The sequence below is a fragment of the Varroa jacobsoni genome, unplaced genomic scaffold (assembly GCF_002532875.2).
Source record: "Varroa jacobsoni isolate VJ856 unplaced genomic scaffold, vjacob_1.0 scaffold_919, whole genome shotgun sequence".
Taxonomy (NCBI): Eukaryota; Metazoa; Arthropoda; class Arachnida; order Mesostigmata; family Varroidae; genus Varroa; species Varroa jacobsoni.
This window is the reverse complement of record NW_019213821.1, coordinates 359,752-385,561: the sequence shown is the minus strand read 5'-3', so window position 1 is coordinate 385,561 and position 25,810 is coordinate 359,752. Positions and strand designations below refer to the sequence as shown.

The window sequence follows — 25,810 nt, the reverse complement described above, 5'->3', positions numbered from 1 at the left end:
GTTTCATTCCTTCATTCGCTTATTCTCGTTCAGCCTTTTTTGCACTGTATTATTTTTGCCTTTGAGACTGGGTCAACTGAGTTGAGCTCCGTTTCCCCGGACGATCTCAATGGTTGGCCGGACAGACGGGCAGGCAGGCAGACAGGCAGGCAACTGCTTGTTGCTGCGCCGACTGATATCGTACCCTTTTTCAACCTCTTCCTTCTATATCGGGCTAGTCGTTGACACAACATTCGGCACACTGCGACCCAATCCGAAAAGATGGCAGCGAACTCCCAACAGCAGAAATAGGAGTTATTTCGATGTATGTGTGCGTAGGAGGCACAGAACGGATGCGATACATAGCTCAACGTTCTTCTAAGCCAAATGTTGGGTCACAGCATGGAGACATTTGTGGGCCGGGCCAACATCGTCCGGCGCAGTAGGGTAGAAAAAGATGGGATAACAGCAGCAGAGGCTTGTCTGCGATTGCGGCGGATAGGCAAGCGTGGGGAGAGGACGAGGGCGGAAGAAAAAACGTTACGAAACGAAATTACATTTTGCGCTGCCGCACTACACACTTCTCTGAGGAATCCTCCGTATGCGTGGTTGCGGTGAACCAAACGCACAGGCACGATATGGCATAGTCGTCGTAGGCTCTGCCTCATACTAGGTGGAGGAGTACATTTGCTGTATGCACGACCAATGCTGACGCGATGGCATGCATGTCTCTCACGCCGACGTCTTCTCCCGATGCTCAATTCTAGCTGTACTACCCACTCTCTCGTAGGGTCCTTTAGCTTATTTGTATCCTGATACTAGCTTAGGGTCCAGAGAAGCGAGTATCTCAGTCTTGGGATCGTCTAGGAGGAAAAGAAAAAGAATGGAAACAGGCGTAGAGGTAGGAGAAGCTCCGAGAGGTACCGGGAACGAACATGATCTCTGCGGAGTCACATCCTATTCGGGACCGCATGTTCATCCTGCACGCACAACCTCTGTAACTCCGCGACCTCTGAAACTTCTGCAACTGTAGCCGCTGCCGCCATGATACGAAGACCATGCTAACTGGGCGCCCTTACGCTAAGCGCGAATCCTTGCCATGGAGTAGCATGCAACCAAAGAAACATCATCATAGAAGAGAAGCAGGCGAAGAGCGAGAGGCAAAAGCGCAATTCTACAAAGAATGCGTGGCGCCTACCGCCTCAACTCTGAAATCCCTGTTCGCTGTGTGCATCTGTCTGCATGTATCTTCGCAGAACTATACTATATAAATACGTTTCCAAGCAATAACATAACGGTCCTATCAGGATGAAGTTATACACATATATATGTCATAGAATATTGAGGTATTCCTCTTCTAATCTCCAGAACATTTTGCTATATCCCGACAGCCCCAAAGGCTACCTGCCAGCGACATAGGCTTGTTCATTGCAATTACTTTTGGCAACATTGCTTTCGTAGGATTCACATAGCTAATGCGTAGTGATGGGTAGAGACCTACCAGAAATTCAAGAGGCTCCGTGTGCCTAATGATACGCGGATTAATGTCTTAGACAGCATTTGAGCCAAGAATATATCTCTCAATGTCTTCACGACGCAGTGGATATCTAATCTCCTGATTAAAGGACACCGAGGGTCGTAGTTTCAAATTCTACCGAAGGCACGTACTATTTTATTATTAACTGCTATTTTAATAATAATAATGTGTTTTTATAACGAAAGTGAGATATTTACACACATACATATATATATGTAGATAATGCTGGTATAATTCACACGACTTGTTCACTGTCTGTTATCGATACCATCAGGAAGTTATATAAAGCAGCCTTCTTACAGATTGACCATCAATGAGGAACACACAGAATACACTGTGCCTGATTTCGGGTAATAGGACACCACCTGTCATCGAGAATCAGGCCAAGATTGGCATTAGAATACCAACGAACACCATACGCCCTGAAAGTCCTATTAAGTGTTTGGTGAAAGCACTGCATACGGTTCCATAATATAATAGACACGAGAACGGGGCGCTTGTTTTGTACACTGTGCTACCGTTCTTTGTAATGAACATACCATGGAATCTCAAGCGCATAGATCCACATGAATATTCGTCTCTTTCCCTTTGTTGGATAGCTTTTCTTACGGCCATCAGCAGGAATTGCCAACCACTCTAAGTTATTTCGAGTGATTTACAATTCCTACAAGCCGTTCTTCTCCTTTCTAAGTTACTTCAAGGTAAGAACGCATGAATAGCTAGTCCTATAATGAAAACAACAAACTCATCTTGTAGGTCACCTATTGTTGGCTACAGGATTTATCGATAAATTAAAATCTGCAACTAGAGCTCGAATGACAAGGGTCTGTGAAATCATTGTTCTGCCGTATACGAATACGTTTATTGTAAAGTACCAAAAAAGCACCAACTTGAGTGTCAAGTTGAGTTACCTAGTTTGTCAAGAGGTTATTTGTCAAATGGTCGAGTACTTTGGTAACACGTCAATGTCGAATTGATGTCACTACAGGCTTCTTCAGGCAAGAATGTGCTCATGACCGTAGATCTGCATACAAAGCACTCGGCAATAGTTAGTATGCATGTCTTATCCATGTACAACTACACACATATAAGCCTTGTTTCCTCGAAAGATTATGTATAATGATTTGGGTGCTTCTTATTGCAGCGGTCCGCTCGGGACATCCTTCTTCTTCGCTTCGGACTTCTCCTCGCTTTCAGCCAAGATATGGTTATAAACTATCCACTTGGGCATGAAATGCTAAACGTTAACATGGAAGCACACAAGTAGAATTTTACGCGCACGAAAGAAACAGTTTGAGCCTTCATCCAATATAACCTATCACGACGAGTAATCCGCCACTTGGACCTGGAATATAATACACGGTCTCATACGTATTATATAGAAACTGTCGACAGTGAACGTCGGTGAATACTGAACACAACGTTCCATTCGTTGCAGCTAATAATACGATCAAATTATTTTCAGAAGTGGTATAGTCCAGCACAAACAGGTTAGCTTAATCAATTTATGCCCAGTTTCCACATGGCCACCTGATGTTTTTACGGAATGCTTCTGCCACCAAATGATTCGCTCTGGGTTACTGTAACCCATACCAACGTACCCAATACAACGATTGAGGATATCGTGCAATAGATGCTATCCCACTTTAGCTATCGAAATTCAAGATACTTGTAATAATAATTAAGCAATCGTAATAATAATTATATGATATATTATAGATCTTGTTAGCTGCTAATTAAATAGACTACTGTAGACACACATGTTCTATGGGCGGATCATTTTTCCGTAACACAAACACAGATTGATTCTGCACGCTTGTATCTGTCTGCGTCGTCAAGTATAGCTGTGCAGTTATCAAAAGCCACGTGGTTCACCTGATCTGTCTGCAGCGTAATCATTGCTCACGTTTCGAAAGATCAACAGGCGCATTTGCCTCCGTATGGCCGACGACGAAACGTGCCGCTCTCAAGGAGCTCGTTCGTCATTCTCGGGAGACAATTTAATTTGTTAAATTCCCTTGATAGAACAGAAAGCAGCTAACTGATCTTGACAATAACAGTAACACAGTTGAATTTATTATCATGGCCGATCCGTCTTCCAAGTAACCTAATGACAACATTATTTCCTTAGCGATTTGGCGTTTCAAATATGGCCTTGTACCTAAACATGTGTTATACGTACTGGTGTCCATTTGCGAGTTCCCGGTCGCCCTAGCTCGTCCCACGCGACACTCTATGCGCTATGCGACACTTTTTCGGAGAGCTCAGAGGAAAGTGCTTTTTCTAGCAATTTCGGGGGTTAGGGTTACAGCCTCGTTGACTTTTCAACCCAGTTTCGGAGTGTCCCACCGTGTTTCCGCTAGTCGCTGCTATAGTCTGCGTCAGCTCCCTTGTTTCTGTTGATGTTGGAAGGGTTTAGACCGATGCGAATTAAGTGACTGTACGGTGACAAGATGCCATGACATTACAAACAAATACTAAAACAGCAACAACGGTCTTATTTAGCCTTTCGGCGAAACTCAATAGGATATTTTTATGTAGAGCACATATTCCCAGAATCAATTAAAAGAGTCTATGTTTGAACCCAACCATCTTATTATAGATCTGTGCGTACGCTGGCAAAGTGTTTTGTTGATTATTAAATGATAAAAGCCAGACAGACTCAGCACCTTTGTCATAATCAATGTTTTAATAAAAAACAAAAAAAACCTATAGCCCAAACGCCTACTCAAAGACGCTCTTCGATGTTTTCTTTTGATTGTGCAGTTCTCTCCAAGGCAGGAAGACAGTTTCCAATATGTAATCTTGTCTTGTCGTCATCATCTCGAGAGTCATTATCATATTTGTCACCCTTGCCTGGTAGAAATCCGCAAGAAAATCCGCAGACTTCGGTTTAAGTAACGGGAGACCACTTAGACATCGTAACTACTCAAATGCAATAGATAAACTATCTCAGCGTTCACCCGCTATTTGTAGATTGGCAAGGTCCAGCCTTCTCTGATCGAGCCGCACACTGGCGTTACGTATCACACACCAATGCAGTGCGCGGCCGAAGAGCACTGTTGTTGCCAGGATCGGCGTTGCCTTTGTCCTGGTTCAACGCAACAATAGTTTTCCCGTACATGGCCATAGCCTATCTGAACGGGGAAATAGCCCACCGACAGAAACGTAGATGTTGATAGTGAACTACAGATTGGTACGCGGTGTTCGCGACAAGTTCCTTTGCTTTTAAAACTCTGCTCGTTTCCTCATCTAGGCGTGCTTGTCTACTTGTTTGGCTGGCTATGGCGGGCCTCGCAGGAACGTTACAGTTCTCAACTCTCAATGCCTCTCCGTAGAGACTGGTACGCTCACAGATTCTTTCGCCCTTCCATACTTTAACCTTCAACATTCGAGCCTCCTTTGCAGCCTTCTACTTCGTTGAAAACGTCGAGCCATTCTTGCGGCCTACGCACGCCGCGTTTTTCTGCCGACCAACCGAAAGGCCTAACATCAATATGTGTGACTATGCGACGAGCGAAGCCGTTCTTCTCGTGCATCCCGTTTCGCTGCACAGATTTCCTGCTGGGTATGCAGGATATCGTTGTTCAAACAGTTCGTATTGGATCTACTATACGCTGTACGTTGTTCGGAACCCGTTTGAGGTAAAGCTGCTTTGTCGAGGCAACAACACAAGCTACTCGTAAAGTCGTTTAGTAATTCCACGCTATAGTCGTTGCTGTCGACGACCCGACACTCCATTAGCAGAGTGAAGCTAGACTTTTGTAAGAACACGGCCAAAATATTTCTATAGGTTGCAACTGCACAGTGAGACGCATGGTCCTTGCTTCGACGATTCAGTCGATGACGGTAGCGATGACTAAAATCGCGTACGCACATCCGATTCAAACCAACAAGCATGACAAGGATAGTTAGAGACACTAATGGATATATTCATTTGTATGAATGATTGTACCCAACGTCCCAGCAAGGTATTTTGAGCAGGCTGCATGTTGCAACCCGAAAAAATCTGGGAATGGCTGTGAAAGATATGTCGTCAAATATATTTCACGTTTATGGAACGATCAATGAGATAATATAGTTCTTTCAAGCTGTATATGTCTATTTATATTAGTGTAATCGTGATGAAAGAACACATTATATTGCCGCTTGCAATGTCTGTCACAAGCGCTAACCCCTGAAACAAGGCGGGATTTCGAAAACAGCGCCACTGTTCAACGCCAATGTGTATTAATCTCTTTTTTGTCGTTGTAATTTCTGTCTGTCTTTCAATAACAGCGGACAGCCAACAAGAAAACAGGAGCAGTCCGACCGCTGCAATCATCGGTCAATGCCAGTCTCAATGAGACTGTGCCGTTAGCCCGGCGGTCTAACCCGGCCTAAAACTGTCGAGCGAACAGATTTTTTAGGAACAAGAAAAAATCCCTCAAATAACATCTCAAATGACACCGAATTATTACAGTTTCTCGGCTAACAATTTCATGACCCAAACGACCTAGCCTCCGAGCCCCGACAAATTTTCAAGTTCGAATTCAGCTTGACACTTCCCTTTCGCTCCATCCCGAATCTGCTTTTCGCCCTGACCGCTTGCAGCGAGTGAGGATAAAACGATAAAGTGGGCTTTCTTGGTTATACGACCCCCTGTCCGGTACAGTGCAGCATCGGGCTCAAAAACGCATGAGATTCTAGGCTTAGTTGAAAGGTTTGGGGGGTAAAACCAAGTGTCCCCAGATTTTGAATGCTGTCCAGAAGGACCAGTGCCCTTGGACAACGTTATCCGTAGTATTACATATCATCCTGTGCCCTTTAACAGAACCTTTATTATTGTGTTTAGTATTATTAGTTTCTTTATTATTATTTTGATTATCGTTCATTAATGTAACTACCGTTAAACGATTAGGATTTGTCGCCGCTTACTAACTTTGTTGGAGAGATTCAGCAGGAGAGATAGCTTCAAAGTATATCTACGCATCCTCAGATGCATTCGTGTAATTGTGTGTCTTAGCTATGAATAATCTATTTTCCCCATTTAAAACTGCTTTTCAACTAAAACTATATCCGCTGCTGTGGGGTGGCCAGGGGTATCGAAAGCTGTAAATTTCAGAAGACATAATGTTTGCTGTTAACTATTCCAGCACCAATCGTGTATGAGCAACTCAAGCTTGATGATTGTTTTTACTTTTACTAACTAGATTCTATACGGGAGCACAATATTCATAACAAGCTATACTAGGTGGTCGTTCAACATATGTTCACTAGATTATTAGCTAGTGCGCTAACGAGACTTATGAAGAAAAGGAGACACTCGTGTCGCTTTACGATTAATTTTTTGGTACACGATACATATTTCAAAATCTTCGTTTTCCGTACACCTGTACAACAGTTTACATGTCACTAACCGTCCCAAGCGGATTTCAAGCGGAAATTTTTACCGTTGAAACGCTCCCTATCTCCGTAGACCTAAACAAAGCAGTGCTGTCTCTTGCTTGCGGCCACTAACCTACTAACTGTAAACAACAGGAAATCATACTAGATTAACTATGTTAAGTATGATTGTCATAAACTTCGTAATTTGCTCGAAGTTCGACAATTTTGTAGATTACACTCAAGCAATAAACGTCTAGCACTTGTCTTACCATACTTCACTGTAAGTGAAGACGTCGTATCAAGAATGCCGTTAAACGATATGCTAGTTATAGCCATCTTCTGCTGCTTATTGTGCTCTGGTGCTTTAAACAACAATTGTAGTATACTCAGAAATAGGTTCGAAGGGCTTCGGCTAGCTCCAAAAAACGAAAAGATGCTATGTATTTAGCATTTCTATAGAATATAGGGCTCTGCATTGCACTCTAGAACGTATAAATGTCCTTTCCATACCCTTTCAACTAGGTACAAAGTATTCTATCAAGTATTTATATAAAACTTCTGCATATTCATATACACTGCTATAGTCTTACGGAGCGTATAATAACTTTAAGAACGAGAACAAACCTAACATTTTTGTCTCTGCAATTCTGTACACCTTTTCAGTGGCTCCTGAACCTCCACGCATTTATCCACCGGGCCATATGACCACCACGGCAGGGATGAGGGTCGAGCTTCTGTGTCGTTCAGACGGGGGGAAACCTGCGGCGGACCTCACCTGGTTCGATGGACTAGGCAATCGCGTCGAAGGTACTGAATGCGAGCAACAATACTTTAGATACCACAAGCGCATAGCAGATACAGCATTTTAACAGACTTTATTTAAACCCCTACACGTAACGACATCATCTCTTTACTCTCTCTCGCGTTCACTGCATCTTCCTACCTCGCGTCACAATGCATTTAAACGGATTTGCATAAAAATATCAATCTTTCGCTCCTGGCCAACATAGAAACGACTATATATATATATATAACGATGTGTTCCTCAAACAGTACACCAGAATAGACGGTCTCGTCAAACGGTAAAGCTTGATTTGTGAGTGACATTTTCTCTGGGGTTCGACAGTTTGAGTCCGCTGCCAAAGTAACTCTAATTTAGACTAATTAATGTAGACTTCATATAATGCAGTCTAAACTAAGCAGTTACAGTGTCCGCTTATAGAGCTTCTACGTATTTGGTGCTTGTGTTAAAGGATGAAGGAGGCATGAATGGAGGAGGATGAAGGAAAAACGAGTAGGTGAATCAAACTTCAATTTAAGTTCACCAGTAGATTTAGAGAATTGGCCTTGGTCTATGAAAGTAGAACTGTCGTGGAATCATCTTGTTAAAACTTATGACAACATCCAGGTTAGAGAAACTTGTTCGGTTTCGACGTAGGCCTACATAAGCGCCAGCAGGAGAATAGAACAAAGCTTCTGTGTCACTAGCCCAAATCTTAGCTAAGAAAAGAAAGCATTTAAAGTACTCAATGCACTACACGGCCTGGAGGTATCGATCAAATATTAAACGGATAAGCAGAATCAGCTAAATAATAATGTAATGAAGACATCACGTTATACTGAACAAGCCGTTGAGGTGAAGCAGACTCATCACACATAAGAATAAGCTCTATTGCAAGACGCTATTGCCAAACGTTCCTTTTACAAAACCTCTACGTCAACTTCGTAAAAACTCTAGTTGCCAATATAGCCTTATTAGAAACAATGATTGGCTCATTTTAAGATAATTAAGTTTGGTTTTCACATGTAACTTAGTTGGGTAATGAATGAATTCCGCAATGTCTATTCTTTTAGGCTTTGCTCTGAGTTGCCAAACGTAATAGCCAAGGTTAGCCTTTTATTTCGACTTAAATTCATTCAGTAACTTATAAGTCGTCCTGATTCCGTGATGGGTTGATGCCAGCTTGCGTCATCGTCCGCTGAGCCGACTGTCAAATCTCGCCCGACCCAGTCTGACATGTTGAATCTGGGGACACGATCGACTTTCACTTATTATTACGAGTGTCGAATTGTATGATGGTTATTTTCGAGAAACGCACACCTTTGGAAATCATGAGTGAAAGCAAAACCGAAATGTGTGTCGTTTATTGAGAACGAAAGCAGGCCCGCTTAGGATAATAAGTTATTCTAAATATGGATCAGAGATTGCGTATGGAAGGCAGGTAAAATTGCACTATAGCATTTTACTGTGTTGATTTAATAGGGCAGCACTCCCCCGTGTCCCGCAATGCTTTTAGATTAGTTGTACTCTACTAACCATAGAACATGTAAGTGTCAAAATACGTCGTGTATATAATAAGAAATTTTCTTAGTTAAAGGCTAGCTCGCAGTCTACATCAGTAGGCTTCCGCCTGTTAGATAAACCAGGAACAAATGCACTATCCTATTCCAGGATCGAGTACAACTGGGGTCAAAGGACGAAATTCGTTCGGAGTATAACGAACGAAGGTTACATAAACATTGTGAGAAAACGTATGCTGCCGGACTGGAGTCCTGGGAGCAGGATCCGTTGCCATTAACATCATCGGATAAGCTGACGCTAATATGCGAAAGCCAACGTAATTATTAGTGGATGAATATGCCAGGAGCTCTTCAACAGCATAGGCGTATTCTGTGGGCATAGTGTCCTTAGGGTGGATCCTTTTTGGCTTCGGCTCTGACCACACGAGTGGTTGGTCCGGAATAGAACAGGGTTCGTGGCGTCGTCCGTGACAAGACAGTGATGATGATGACGACGGCAGCAATGGCAAAAGGACGAACTAAAAAGAGAGATACGCTACGAGAAACGTCAAGGAGAGGCACCAATCTCGCATCTCGGCAACGTCATACAAACTCGCCCGGCGGGAACCATGGAATCGAATGACCTCTTTGTGATCTTTCCATCCGATCTCAGTACAGCATCGGTGGCTAACTACCAGATTTTTAGTTTCGTCGGTAGCACCCTTTGGTAGCCCCGTAACCGTATTTACACGGCAACCAACTAACCCTGTAAACCGCTATCAGCCCACCCAAATAGTCCACTCGGTATATGATTAATGTTCTAATAATTGCTGCCCAGATAATTTACTTGGTAAATGTGTGCTGAGGCAAACGCTCAGAGAGTCTCCTTTATACAGCCGTAAGAGAACCGTGCAAATTAAAATAATGTCACATCGACTAAAATCACACGCGATTGTACACACACATATATATGAAATTAGGATTCGAAATAACAGGAGATATTACGCCAAAAATCAACAAAACAGGTAAAGCAGAGAAAAATAGTCTCATATGCTTTTATAAATCTCGGTTATTTTACTTTTGGTACTCATACGCCATCCACTATACCGATCCAAATCGCAAGCATTTGTAGTCGCTCAACAAAATTGGCGAGTACAAAATTCAGCTCTAAATGTGGGAATTGACAATGGTTGGTATCGCGATGTCTGTAAGACGATGGAGCTGATGTTCGAGGTGGCCAGCAGCCAATATTTCAGACTCCAGCTTGCGTGCGAACTTTTGGATCATCTGCTCTGTCTCCCAGATATCTCTTTAGAGCCATAATGCTTCCATGTGGAGTCGCTGTCATGATACTGACAGACTATGAACGGAGAGCGGTGAATTGGTCCTTCTTTGCTTGCGCTTTAGACGCGGCATTTCTCCAATATAGGCTATACTGCGTAACGTGCCCATCGCCAGTAGTCGATTTCAGCGCCGCTGCCGTCTGCATACAAAAGCGTCGTGAGGTCGCATTTGCGCAGAGTCGCCATCTGGTGATCATTCCACTTAAGCGGACAAACAGATGGATAAGCAAGTGACAAGCAGAATCGACACGAAACACGGGGCCTAGATAGCGCAGCACATGTGGACAGCGATGCGAGAATGGACCTAAGCAAGGCATAACGTCCTCTCAAATGCTAAGTCGATGACCTGCTTTGCAAACGAATTAGTTCTTTCTGCCTTTCTCTACCTTCTATTTCTCGGTGCCGTCTGCTGATCTATTATATTGTATAGATTCATCTGTTTTGTCGTGTGTCCATTTCTTCAATGTGCTGTTCTTATGGTCCTGTATGCATGAGGCATATTGTAGTTACTACGTCTGAATGCCTGCATTACCTCAGCTATTCCCTTGCTGTCAGAGTTTTGTACCTATTTCAATCGTGATTTTTGCCATGCCCTCAGCCTTGGCTGATATGAATCCTAACTAGAAGAGCTCTAGCTACCTTTGCTGATAAGTCGTTCATACGACGTTACCTTTGATCGCTGCAGCTCTGCTCTATGAATTATGCACAAGTTAAATATTCTTATAAGGTTTATTATAGAGTTCTCAAAATAGATTGGGCTAGAAATCATATATCCATAACTTCAACGGGTAACGGCTGCCATACGTTAATGCTAGTGCTATTAAGTACGTTAAAACAGAAACTTGAAAAAGCAGCGACAAGGGTTTCGTTCGTGGTCTGCCTGCGTATACGTGCTATAACATGGTTGAGTACCAGCGACAGTACGTCCCTGTTTGGTAACTAATTTCGCGTTCAGTACAATAACACTGCAATTCTCAGATATACATTCTATACGCAGACTCATTTCTAGGTTATACTCCGGCAAATCTTAGACTGGCCACAGCAGTGTCCCCCCTATTAGACCGATCGGTAGATTCGTTTCGGATCTTTGTTGTGGTTGAGACATTGCCATCGATTGCTGTGTTTAAGGCATAGGGCAATTTCCAACTCTAAAATGCTATCGTCATGCCAAATCATCTCTGAGGCGCGATTGGCCGTGTCTCTAGCCTAGTCCCGGTGTACCTAGTAAGATAGGTTAGTTAAATTAGAAAAAAGCGTTTACTTGTCGTTGCTAGTAGAATACGGCTACGACGGGTTTCGCTAGTTCGTACCTCCCTAGCTGGATAGCCAAACACCAAAGCTAAAATTGTCAATGGCTAAAGCATAATGGTGCGTGTGGGCGCCAAGTACGAATGAAGGCGGGATCGAAAATAGGCCCGCACAAAATTGCAGAGTGTAGCCAGGAGCATAGTGCCTAGCACCCCAAAATTCCAGAATGAAATTAATGTGCAATCGATGGCAATGACGGTTTTTTTGAAACGGTGCTGCAACATGAGGGGCGTCCTCTACGCATCGACAGGGAAAAGGAAGGAAAGGAGAGCTCGTTTATTCCTTGGGAAGGTTAACAACAAACTGGGTTTTCCGGATCTTTTTCACGCTGCTCAGAAATCGTTGTCGTCGACAATAACGGGGATGGACAACAATCTAGCAAGGATCAGCGATATACAAACAAATAGAAAAATGGGGAGGAAGAGCACATATACACACGGTCAGCAGGTACAGTACTACCCCTATAGTCCTTGCCTGGCGCTCGGCCTGCCTTATTAGTCTTATTAATGTCTTATTAGAATTTCCCATTTTGGAAATTCTACACCATTATGGAAGCTATGAGGTATGTTCTTTCTACTTAGTAGCCATACAACTCCAGCAAACATGGCCGTATGACTTTTTCGACAACGACTATAGACCTAGAACACGCAGATAAAGGTTTACTACGTCCCTTAACTTTGAAGACGAATCTGCGGTACTTCTTATTATGTCGTAATAAACATAGCTACCGGCTTTACCAGACTACCAAAAAGGAAGAAAAATATTATCCAAATAAATGCTTTTGCACTTTTTTTCTCAAAGTTCAACTGCACAGATAATATTTTTTTAGAAAATAAGCATTTTCCTTGAGTTTTTGAAATTTTTTTTAGTTTTTTGAAAACTAGCGAGTACTTATTAGGCCATGTGACTGAGAAATAGCTTTTGATGGTCATGCTAGATCTATGTGTTACAATCTATATGGTACTTTACAGGCTCAAGTCATGCATCTTTACAATTTGACAAGCAAACCAAATCCTGCATTGGATAACGCTTTTTCCTATATATATATATATATTATGAACCTTTGTCTACCTTAACATTATGGTACTCAGTATAATCAAAAAATCACACTGAAATTAAGTTAGAAAACACACTTTACGTGCATTAAAGCCCCTCGTCGTAGAGTTTACAGCATTCGCTAATTGCATCAATTTTCTAACCAAGTATAGTATAGGGGCTAAGAGACCCTGTTGCTTCGGTATTACGGTTGAAACTTTGAACTTGCAGATTTTTTCCCTTTGCTGTTGTTTTTTTTTCGGGTTCCACTTTACGTGAAATTGTGAAATTAGTGAAATTGTCCAACTTGTTCCCCTGTCTTCGATTTCCCAGTGCCTTGCCCCAAATTCTTGTGTATGTTGTCACTGTCTCAGTAAAGAAATTAGGTGTTGCTGTCATTCCGAACTCTCGCAAACACCGAACGGGTTTGCGGGTTTCATGAGTTAAATCGGTGAACTCGACTCTATCGTACTCCTAGGTACTGACCTTGTGGCTGAATAGTAAAGGCAGAAGTACAAACTACAGTCATAGTAATTGTATGCTAGGGTCGGCCGAGAATGAGCTACTTTTTGGTTTTTGTAACTTTGCTCCAGCGCTACGCGATATGACGCAAACCTAGGCGACATGAGTCTTCGAGGTGGGGCACCGGGACGATCCCTATCTGGTCCCTATCGGCTATCCCGCCTATCTGGTTGCACGGCATTACATTCACTCTATACCGATTTAAGCATTAGAGCTATGGCAAGTACGGAATGGTCGGGTTCATCAGAAGCCAACAAGGCGTCCGCGCGCGCGTTTTCGTCGCGTAATGAGCAAGTTATTAATGATGTTCGCGCACAGATGCTTGGCCATCGCAGCCACCACGCTTAATTAAGCAGCACTACACCCGCCACATACTACCATGGTATGGCAGCTACCACAATGTCACTACAGGAGCAATACAGGCACTATCTAAAAGAAAGAACACTGCGCAGGAAAGACCAAGACAGACATAAAGATTGGCGGCACATAATCACCACTAGACCCGTAAATGCACGAAGCCAGTCCTTTCTATACTCTCCTCTTTTTCTTTTTCTGCTTCATCTTGTTGTATATGGTAGATGCGGTGCCGTCTATAGACAATATTAAGCAGTAATAGCGCCCAGTTTGTTGGTATTAGTAACTAGAAAAGCAGAGTTGGATCACTAGGAGGTTGTGTAAGCCATTTAGGAAACACAGCTGCAGGCAGCGGCAAGAAAAGGGTTAAGAAAGAGTGGAAATGAAGATGGGCGACCTGAGAGCACGGGCCGATCGTGCTGAGTTGTATGCACAACAAGCTGTCTCATCGTTTGAAGCGTCTGCGCGTTTTCTCGTCTGCTTCGCAGATTAAGCCGGTGCTTATCATCATTCATCTTGAAAATATAAAATAGAATTCTACACGATCGCTTCTGCATCCATGTTGGTCATGGATGATGGTTTATTTTACTGACGACGAATTCGCCGCCCGTAGAAAAAAGAATAAATATTTACTACAAAATGAATACAGGACACAGTGCGCAATAAAGGCCCTCAACCATCCGATGCTTACGACTAGGAACAAGTAGGTAATTGTGTGTATAACAAATAGCTACATTATACTTACGACTGAGGCACAAATCATACTTTATAATATGTGAGCCGACAATGTACATTTGCCGTATCGACATATTTACATATATTCTACTATTCTGCATTTAGCCTAGGCCCGCCAACTAGACACGTTATATTGGAATCCTTTTCCGTAACAGCAGATAGTTGGAGATACCACAGTCGAAGCTACGGTGCTACGACTAGACGGAACTGGCGATTATAAAACGATGGCGCTACGAGATGAACACCTGACGGACCTGAATGAAACGTCTACTGATACGCAGTTTTGGAAAGTATATTTACAGACAACCAAATGGTAAAAGGAAAAATAGCCAACCAAATAGTAAAAGGAAATGATACTCTCTCAAGCACCGCATGTCAAGACGATGGATTACCAAAGATAGTACTCCAGGCTATTGTGTTACCTGCTACTATTACCACTACTACTATTATTATACCTATTGGTTCGAATATTGCCTCTATAACGGTTTGCCGGTCCTGTCAACAATGCACCTAATTGATGGAGCAGTGAACAACAAAATATTTATGACGTTACCTGAACAGCCCCTTATATGGACTATCGCTACTCGTTGTCTTCAGTCCCTCTACCCCACGCCTGTCTCCACGCCTTGGGCTTACCTTGTATCCCCTAAAACGATGTTGCCTTCAACCGTCGGCTGCAGTTTGGAGCGCCTGTATTTTGCCGACCATCCGTACCCTGCGCCGGCTCAGCTAGTGGGGCTATCAACTACGCTCGCTTATCTGTTGATCCTATAGTCAGCTGACTTGTTGTTAGCAAGTTAGTCTATTTAGAGCGAGAGAGCTTCCGTACGTTCCTGCGGCGGCGACGGTAGCTACTCCCGCTGGGCACGACCAATGCCGCTTAACCCAAAATAGCGTACGTTAGTTCGAGCATTGCAGAAACACGGCGGCGGTCTTGTAGCGATGCAGACGTACATTGCGCTTCTGATGCCAGGGAAGGTTAGTCGATATGTACTCCCTCACTGGCTGTTCATCAACCATCGTTTATTGTACATACACAAACTTCCCGTACAGCCACCACAGGAAAAGATAAAAGAACGATAAGGAAAGCAAGAAGAACGACAAAATTGGTGTGTATTCGATGGCGCTTGCCGCGGCAAGCGACGCGGCTGTTGATATAGCCCATTGCAGCTCAGTGGTGCGGCATGTTTTGCTTTACGTAAACGCTCAGTCTGGCTGCTTAGTGCAGAACGCTAGATCGTCACCGGTACATTGCTTCTACCCGCTTTCAATCTGTGTGTCTGCCTGCAATGACCTGGTACTTGGTAATATTCGGAAAACGAGGGAACAGTCTGCGGGATAGGTAGGTGGACAAACCTGTCATCCACCATGTCATGAACTTAACAACCATGTTGTTGCATTCGTTGACAACTAGAAGCGATGATGCCTTGTCAACACCAGATGTTGGTCATCTAATAGATTGGGCCAAGCATACCCCAACACTGTATATCCCTATCTAGTCCTCTTCTCACCCCTTTCCTGCACCCTGCAGTGCTCGGCCACCCGATGCCCCACACCGCAAGCGGTCGATACACTTAGCTGCTCTACATATGCGTTGCTGCGGCGACGGGGTGAAGGTACAAGGCACAGTAACTTAGATAGGACCGTCTCTGTAATGAAAGCTCTTTATGGATGGATAACACCAAAGCTCGAGGGGTTACAAGGCTAGGAGAATAATTCCAGTTAACAGTCTGATTAGTACTAGTAGCAATCCTGCACACGATTGGATATTTGTCAATAATATGGTAAAACCATCAGCTCCTGTAGATCTTCAGAATTGGATCTGCTTGTGAATTCGGCCGATAAACAGAGCAGTACACGCCCATTAGCTTACCAGTGAAATACATGTGAGCTTGGCGGCGCTGCAAAGAGAACCTTTTTTTTTTGATACGTTTTATTTAGACATGAAGAATGAGCGAGAAGCAAAGTTTAGTTGACCATACACTTGGCCTTGGTGAACAAAAGTGTTTGCGAGGCGCGGTTATGTTAGCCGCGCATTGGGCAAGGATCCATTTCCAGGGGCCAGATAGTCGGTAGTAGTACCACATGATAAAACGAAGATGTCTCACGCTCATGGCACGTTCACATCGTAAAAAGCATATAGGCCAAGTGAGCTTATAGCTACATTTCCGTAATGGCACAAAGCTTATATACCAACCAATAGCTGCCACTAGCGGCAGATAGCAAGCGACGATTCTTGCAGGAGAAGCGTTACTCCGGATGTTTTTTTCGTGTGCTTCCAGTTTGCATGAAGGTCGATGGCAGTAATTAACAAACTCACATTTAAGTTACTCGAAATAAAATCCACCAATAATAATAACAGCCCAAACGGTGGTCTAGACCTTCTAAAGTAAGCGATGGATAAGGGTGCAATGAAAATACATTTTTAAAAAGACTCTGCTGCTATTCGCACCGGCGCTGTCGGTATATGACGTTCGAGGAGGCGCAAACGCCACTGCACACAGTACACGGACCTAGCTGCTAGTTAATATTACGACTAGAGAAATAATTACGAACGTCTATTTTCAAAAGGCCTCGAAGAATTCGACTTAACTACCATAGTGTAGACTTTTGTCTATTTAGCCTCAGGAGAGAACAACTATTTTGTTAGTTGGAGAAGTGCAGCAACGAGATTCGTGCGTACACTCTTTGCCGCGGGAACTCGTCTCTCTAGCACTTCCTCAAAAAATTCAAATCCGAACAAAGATCTGAGCATTCGGACGATGGAACCCTAGCCGAGTAGCGGGCGATACAGTCATTGTTTTAGAGTTTCAGGAAACGCCAAGACTCCATCTGAGTGGTGACAAATGTTGAGTTATGGCGTTTTCGGTACTAGCAGTACAAGCAGGTTCCCATCAGGTCATTGGAGACCTGCTACCAAGCATAAGAGTGAGGGAACTAGCAAACCCCCAGCCAAATATTAAGCTCGCCTGTATTTACGAGACTGCAAACGAACCTGTCGATCCTGAAGGCTATTATACATTCTGTAATGCATTCCATATGCGGCAAAAGAGTGCTGTGCTGCAATCCAATACAAACCTGCGACAAGCTCTTCGGGTAGTTTTAAGGGAAACTTCGGGCAGAAAGGGTCGACATCGCTTGTCTCTTCTGTACGTGCTCTGGGTTTTGCTTTAGAATTACAGCATCATTACTTGTCGAGCTATGAGTCTTGAGAGCCATTGAGTCAATGATATAACAGTTAGAAACACAAGTCTTCACCCAGAACGTTAGTCAGGCCTGGAAGATACGGCTAGAGAGGGCATAAAAGAGTTTTAGGGTATAGAGAGAAACAGACCCCTAGGTCTAGAATCAACGATCTTACAACAACATAGTAATAAGCAACATGCGAAAAACTTTTTCGAGAAGCCTCTAAGTAGAGAGAGAATTCGCTTGCATCGTGGCAGCTTTCTATTCGAAAAGTATTTGACAAGACTAAAGTCTTGTGTCATCGCCGCAGCTGAGGACGATGCTGGCTAATGATGCAGTTTACATGGCCATTGCGGTTGCCGAAAGAGGCTCGCTCGTGCTTCCGATGCCACGTCTCTTGCTGTTCATATCTGTTGGAGAAATGAAGAATAACGTCCTTGATATAACGTCATCAACGAGCTCCTATTTAGGCCAGATAAGTAGGCCAGAAATTCAGCCTATCAGGAGCTAACTGGGCTTTCGGTAAACAGAACGACGTGTTGACATTAGCGCCCCGAAAGAGAATCTAAGATGCAACAGTGGCCTAGAGGTTCACATCATTCTATAATACATACAGGTCTGCAAATAAAAGGCCAATCACGAGGCTCAGGCAGCAAAATTTATCCTGAGAATATAGCAAATTATACATTTCAACTTTAAAAAGGCTCGGAGCGATGCGAGCGGCTTCAGAAGCCTTGCTACGAGAACTAGATAAAACAATCGTTGAAAGAAGCAAAGAGTCAAAATATAAGAAATGTCTTCTCCATAAGATTTCGTTTCAAACACAAAAAAAGTGCGATCTCTACAGAGAAAGGAAAACTTTTTTACTAAAATAATAATGTGTAACTTATACATATAGTTTCTAGACCGGAAATAAACAGTGTTTGTAATTGTCTTTATCTTATTTTTAGTTTTATACGTGTGATATCGATCTTCGATGGGCGATTCCGAAATAGGCTTTGACGCTATGGCATGGTTTTGTACTTAGAAATATAAGGTGTGTGCTTTAATAGAAATTAGGCACACTAGGTTATAATACTAACTATTACGAAATTAGATGGCTGTGTGAAGGCATTTCATACGTACAATGATCCTTACTTTCTGTTCTTGGGTAGCTTATACAATATAGCCGAACTGGGAATATCTCGTATCTCAATTAACAATCGAAGGAATAATTGTCTTAATAAGGTATCGTTAGTAATTGTACGGAATGCTCCAACGGCTTGAGAAATCGTTTTGTTAATTAGCCGTACCGTAGATGAGACGAGATTCAACTTTTATAAACTGAAGAATGCCCTGCTCATCATAGCTAATCACACATGCTAGGTGACCGAAATACAGTTCTTTCGATGTAAAAAATAGCAGATAAAAATAATATACGGCTTTGATACTGTTGGCGTTCGAATCTCTGCATACGCTGTATCTAGTAGTGATACCTCATCGCCTCCCAGGACAGGTTTAATCTGTATATAACCCAAGATAAACTGAATCATCTGCGAAGCCGAGAGATACCCTTAAAAAATCTACGCGTATGCACTCATCGGCATAAATAACTTCAGTCATTCTGAATTTAGTTGCAACTGCCTCTGCGTGACTGGCCTTGATAGGCCGCTTATGCCTTGCCTGAGGGTTACGGATCGGCACGCAATTAATAGTAAATAGTGATTTTATCGTCTTTAACAGGCTAGAACATTGCTCAACTATGAAATAGATGGGACGGAAAAACAAACATTTGCGATCAACACAGCCTTCAAGCACCAACTCGCGAAGGCGAACTGTTTCCTAATGAAAAAATACATATGGCTTCTGAAACACTATGTGGCTAAAATTGTTCCATAACAGTATTGTATGTGTGTCTATGTTTCCCTGACTCCATTACAGGTCCTAGTCTAAAACGCGAGATCAAGCCTGTACCCGATTCCAAGCGGGAGAATTCCCTTCTCACATGGACATTTCATCCGTCAAAGGAACACGACGGCCAGACCCTAACCTGCAGGGCAGACAATCCGGCCACAACCGATTCTATGTTGGCCACGATCACAATGGAAGTTCGATGTAAGTGCGCATCCTATTCAAAACAGTGTTTTTAAAATATTAATAACATTTATCTGCAGTCATTAAGGAGGCTCATCCATTGCCTTACACGTTGCGATAGCTAATAGACATTTTATAGAACAGCCACAACAGCAGCAGGTGAGATGAATTTCGATTTAATGGAGAGACTTCAACCGGAGCGGCCGATAAATGCGTTCGGCAATGAAGTTAAATACAGCCTGAGTCTGAGGTTTAATCAGGCAGTATGTCCTGCGTGCAGTATAGTTACTACTATCAATTCGGTGAACTTGTGTGGTAGGAGACCTTGATAATGAACATTAGATGATGACACCAACGATTATAAGCTTAGCTGGCTCTTTGCGGTTGTTTATTGTTAGCTGACTTTTTGGAATGACGTAAAATCGCCAGACTTGGATCTCCGGTAATGGTCAGAAGCTTTAATCCCGTTTCATTATCGACCGCAGCGATAAGACGTGTCAGAGTAATTGAAACAATTTTGTCACGTAGACATCGTGCAAAGGAGATTTCCGTAATTTTGTAGAGAGAGGCGATTTTTTTGCAGGTTTACTTAGGTCAGCTACTGATATCGATCATTTAAATTGATTAAAACCTTGATTATATCTATTTCTCGACTCTGTAGTATATGGTTATTATGGATTAATTTACATATTAATCTACTCGGTCTGTTGTTCTCTGACTCTGCTTTCGAAGTCCGAACCTTCGAATATCGATCTAAATAGGTAAAATAAACTGTATACTACCATGTATATGAATAAAAGACATGTCTTCTACCAGCGTAACCCGTAAGTCAGTCGTGCAGACTGGGTCACAGTTCAATACGGCCACCAAATCCAGACGTACATTAGTTTCGGTTCTGCAAATGGCCGTATTATTTATCGTAGTGAAACCTATGTATAAGTCTGAGGTACTAATAACTGTAACTATTGACAATCCCAGTAGTTTCAGAGCCGTCTGGGACTGACTAGCATAGTTGGGTAGGTTAAAACGAATATCTACAGCGAAGGATTTGTCATAGTCAAACACGTGTTATATACGAAAATTTCTTTTTTGGCCGATGGCTAAACTAAGCTTTACCGGAAGCAAGTGTTAATATATGTGTATATATATAGGTGGCTGGTATGAATAACTAAGTGTTTATAACTGAATATTGTTAACTATGGTTCTTCCGAATGGTCCGGCAAAAATTACAAGCCATTTCCTAGCTAATCGAGTAGGTCTTGTCTGTCGGAGCAGCCTTCACGTATGAACTCACTTATTTAGTAAGCGAAGCATGATTCAACGAAGTCTCTCATTTGATTACATTAAGTCCTATATTTACATGATTACTGTGTTTCGTTCCTCCTCGAACCGCAAAATGTCTAAACGACGAATTTTGTATGCTATTGAGTAACTGAAGTACTACTCCCTCACAGTCTAGGTGATGCTAGCAATTATTTATCATCGGATACGTGATAGGCCATCTGTCGACAGTCAAACCACTGTATTCAGTTACATTTCTGATAACTTAAAATAGAAAAACAAGAAGTAATTCATCCGAGAGTTTTTTGTTTCTCCGAGCTCCCGGTCTGCGAACACGACAGGCGGAATCGACACTGATTGGGCAAAACTTTGCATCGTTATAAACTCCCTCAACATCTGTTTTGTTCGATGTATTGGTTTACCTTGCGGTGGCCATTCAGAACATTGAGGATCTGGCTGCAGCGGCGGCGGCCCAATGAAGGCTACCCCAACCCTAGAAGGTCATTTAGTTCACAAGCAAAGCTTTACTAAAACTAAAATAGATCGGCGCTCTACTAGATTATCTTCGTTTCGGGTGGCTCTGGTTGATGTAATAATTCGAATCGCGCGTTTCAACGTTTAGTTAGCTAGCCTACTTTGAATGATCCTCGACGCTGAAGTAAGCGGTGATGAAACCGGGCAGCAAAACATTTTCAGCCCACTAATGTTGTCCGCGGACATAATACATGCCGTTCCGGCATTACACTGTACATCGGATACAATGCAGGTAATATCAATTAGTACTGGTTCGAGTACGTAGTCTAGAATTTCTAGAACTCGCAGCATATGTCGGTCAATATCCTCACCGAAACGGTGAAGCTGCTGCGGTAACAGGGCCTATTTGAAGATGATTGCGGCGACGATACGGGCTACAAATGATGACTTGTCGAAAACAAGTATTCGACTATTTTAGGTCCTCACTCTTGGAGTGACGTTTGATAGACCCGAATGTGCCTTGGGACGGAATATGTCGTAAAAACGATTGTTAACGACGATAGCTTGGTCCTGGTTGCTTGTCTGGCTGCCCGGTTGTGACCTACCTGCAACGAAATATCGCTCTATCTCAAACGACAAAGTCTGCCCTTCTATTATAACGTACACGTATCTGCATATGTATTATTTATAGACATTAACGCCGTGGGCCACACAGATATACGCACTGCAAAAATGAAAGTACTTTAAAGTAAGCTAAACCTCTGGAAAGAAGCACTAGCTCTTCGTCGGCGTCGAAACGTCGAAAGACGTTTCGAGTATTATCTCCAGAATTTTAACCGTTATGCATTGCTTGAGACGGCTAGATGTCGCCACGAAACAACGTACGCATATTCTCAGGACCAAACTTAACCCAGTACGTATCCCTGAATTTAGTTGGTAAATATGTTACGACCGCGCTATAACGGGAACATCAATTGGTCCTAGCTGTCGTTCACGTTGCATAGTCAATTATGGTGTGTAAAATCGGAAAAAAGGGTGCACCTCAGGGCACTAGCATCTATTTAGTTCTGTATTTTATGGATAAAGGATATGGCAGATATTGCAAGTTGCCATTTTGTCACTAGACAAAACCAAAATATAAGTATTAAGGGCTATGCGAATTGTTTTTCCCATCTTCTTTTTCGCCTTCGTTCAGGCCTGTCCTAAGCCAGGAGCATCAATACGAAGTAAGCCGCGCGGGATACTATTCAATAATAGATTTTCTACATGCTGTCTTCTTTGTAGTATCTAGCACAGCATTACGATAGCTTGAAAGGTGTTAGCCTAACGCTGACGACAGGTGTTTGAAATAGTATTGAATTATCGATACGATTTGGCATTGCCTTCATTTTGTGACCGATTGATTAACGCATCAAAGGACGGGTAGCTAGCTAGCTAGCTATTCGTTAAAAAATGTCTGCTGAAAATCTTCTAGAACAGTGACAAAAGCCGCTAGAGACAGTAGGTGACATCTTCACACGTTGTTACTTGTCATGCTGAAGGATCACGGGCGCAACATTATCCTTTCTACCGGAGAAGAAAACGCCACAATTCAGTGGTGTTTTTTTACCTCTGACGCTACCACAGAATACGGACATCTACTGTGCTATACAAAGGTTCTCGCATATCCTTACCTAGAGAGATGTGTTCGATGCGACGGCGCGAATAGAGGCTTTCTGACAATCGTTGAGTTCGATGGGAAAATCTACGGAGGCCGCTGTTGTTAAAACGGAAGAAAGCACTTTTTTATAGGTGCGGTTCGTTTGTTTTTCCAGGTCGGGCCTTTCAGGTAGCGGTCCCGAGCATACGCTCTGACGTAAGATATAAATAAGTATGCATATTTTTTACAGTCCATGTATATGCAGATAGTCTGACCTTGTTATTATTATTTTTATTGTTCATCTATTAAGTATTTAAACATTGATGTGCTTTTTAAGAACATCATCTTCCGAAGAATTTCACCGGCAGTCGTAGAGTCCGAACGTCTCATCAACTGTAATCAAAATAGACTAAAGAAAGTTGAACGGAACACAGGAACAATTACTTCTGCAAGTTAGATAAGTTATCTGAATTTTTGGTTAGGTTAGGTACCGTGTAAAATTTTTATTTTATCGATGATTAAGTTCTGTGATACATGTCTGGTAAAATATTTCGCCCGTGTTTCATTCTGGATTACGATGAGGGAAAACCGTATCGAGTGCCTTCTATAGACTTAGTTCTGCATAACGCGGATTAAACGAACCCATATAGACTACTGCCACCACTGCCAATACCACCTATCCTTGTTGGAATCGACCAAAAACGACAACTCACCTGGGTAATATACTGTCAAATTCCAACCCAATAAACTTTCGAGTGAAATCTGAAAAGTGCGCTCCTATCGTCTTGTTGATGGGTAAAATCTAAAAAGGACGACATAGGCAGAAACACTTAATGAAATATATTTCTGTTTCGCTTCAAAAAATGCGCCTAAGTCAATGACAATGTTTCCGCACCAAATTAGTCTACGTGTTTTATAACCTAGTACACAAACTTTGGCTCTAGTTTGAGATAATTCTACTAACTTAATGTTAAAACAATATAAATGGAGCCGAAGTGCTCGTAACGCGGCCTCTGGACATACCGCCGTTACATGCAACGTACGAACGCGTGGAATATTTGAGCAAGGATTGACCTGCTCCGGCGTTTGATTAAGAAGCGACGGGGGTTTTCTGATTGCTGCTTACTGGCTAACATTTACATGTTAAAACACCGCTCAGAATTGTAATCTTGTACTATTCGGATCATTCTAGACGGAATGTACTATGAATAGCTAGGAACGTATACCTAGAATAACCTAGCATGCTGAGGGAAATTTTCTCACTTGTTTAACGCGTAACAGGAATTACCTCTATATAAAACGAGGTTAGTTTTAAAGGAAAAACTATTTTGAAATGCATCCCCGCCTTTTCCTACAGATTCTATTGCGAGACGTACTGACATATTGGAAAACACTTAATTGACTGGCTAGTTCATCTCGATACTAACCTTACGACTGCCTAATATGCCTACATACGCCTTTAAAACAATATGGCTTAATTGTTCACGAATAGGGAAATATTGGCGGCTTTCAATGACTAAATGCGATGCAGGGCTGCGTGGGGTGCAGATATTCTATTACCACAACGTCCACCTTCTGATTCTTCTTTTTTTGCTCTTTACGTTCATAACCTTCCCGCTAGTTCATGTCGTATCCGGATTTCAATACAAATAGACAAATAAAGAGAATATCCTATTCAGTCCGTACAAACAATGAACGTATCACCAATATACCAAGTTGTCATGTTTTTTGTTGAGTTTTAGCTAAGGAACTGCAGCATTATTTCAATTTCGGGTATTTTGTCAGGGTAAACTTTTTGTCTAGTAGATATATATATCAACGGTTTTCTATCAACTAGCCAAACACTGTTAGAGAATAGATGACGTGATAGGTAGTTCGGGTTGTTTCTTATTTAGAGGACACGAGAACAATAGGTAGCGACTATTTCTCCTTTGCATAATTTTTGTGGCGTTTTCTATAACGATCTTTTTCTCTGCGATCGGTAGGTTTTGCTAACAAAAGCCCGTCAACATGAACTCATAGGATTTTAATAAGTAAGCAACCTCAGTTTTCGTGATCATGATGGGTATTCTCATGCAAATAATTTTCTGATAACGCCTTATTGCAAAGCAGTATATGATATGAAATTCAATTTTAAATTACTCCCAAAATACGGTAATGGTTTTCCATTGCTATTGTACTGTATATGCCAGTGCGCACCTTTTTGTTGCGTCTTGGAACCATTTTTCCCAAGGCCTTACATCTTGTTTTTGGCCTAATTTACCAAGTTAAAGTAATGTGCCACTAGTGGTGTAAAATGAATGTGCTATTGGTAGAATAGGTCGTTGACTTAACCCAGTATACAGACGATACAGACATGCCCACAGAGGCCGATTCGCATGCACGTCGGGGCCGAGAGGTAGGAGAAGCATACGAAACGACGACATCCACGACAAGGACACCAACAACAACGAAACGCTTACATGGATATAAATGCAGCGAATCAACGTAAATTGTTTCATAATTTAAACAATTATGATCATCATTATTATCAATATGGCGACGTGATCTTGACTAGTTATAGAGTCATCTGCGTCGCGCGGCATCCCTCTTGCGTTCTCATCTTACGACAAACGGTTGCCCCGCTGACACTGCTGCTGTTGGGAAGGTTAATGGGTTTGTTTTTTATCGCGTGAGTTGAACGGCCATTCTCCGCCG

The 25,810-nt window shown here is 42.5% G+C and overlaps 1 protein-coding gene and 1 long non-coding RNA gene across 2 annotated transcripts in view; one reads left to right on the top strand and one right to left on the bottom strand.

The window, feature by feature from the left end:
• The window catches only part of LOC111264964 (irregular chiasm C-roughest protein), a 51,612-nt gene that overhangs the window by 12,582 nt on the left and 13,220 nt on the right, over positions 1-25,810 (top strand). The window contains exons 3-4 of the mRNA XM_086970270.1: positions 7,547-7,690; positions 19,567-19,740. Of these exons, the coding sequence (XP_086826396.1) occupies positions 7,547-7,690; positions 19,567-19,740 (318 nt within the window). The remainder of the gene's footprint in view (positions 1-7,546; positions 7,691-19,566; positions 19,741-25,810) is intronic.
• LOC111264966 (uncharacterized) overlaps positions 23,359-25,810 on the bottom strand; it is a 3,208-nt gene continuing 756 nt past the window's right edge. Inside the window, exons 2-3 of the long non-coding RNA XR_002683174.2 lie at positions 23,827-23,915; positions 23,359-23,506 (exon numbers count right to left, since the gene is read on the bottom strand). This is a non-coding gene — a long non-coding RNA (uncharacterized LOC111264966). The remainder of the gene's footprint in view (positions 23,507-23,826; positions 23,916-25,810) is intronic.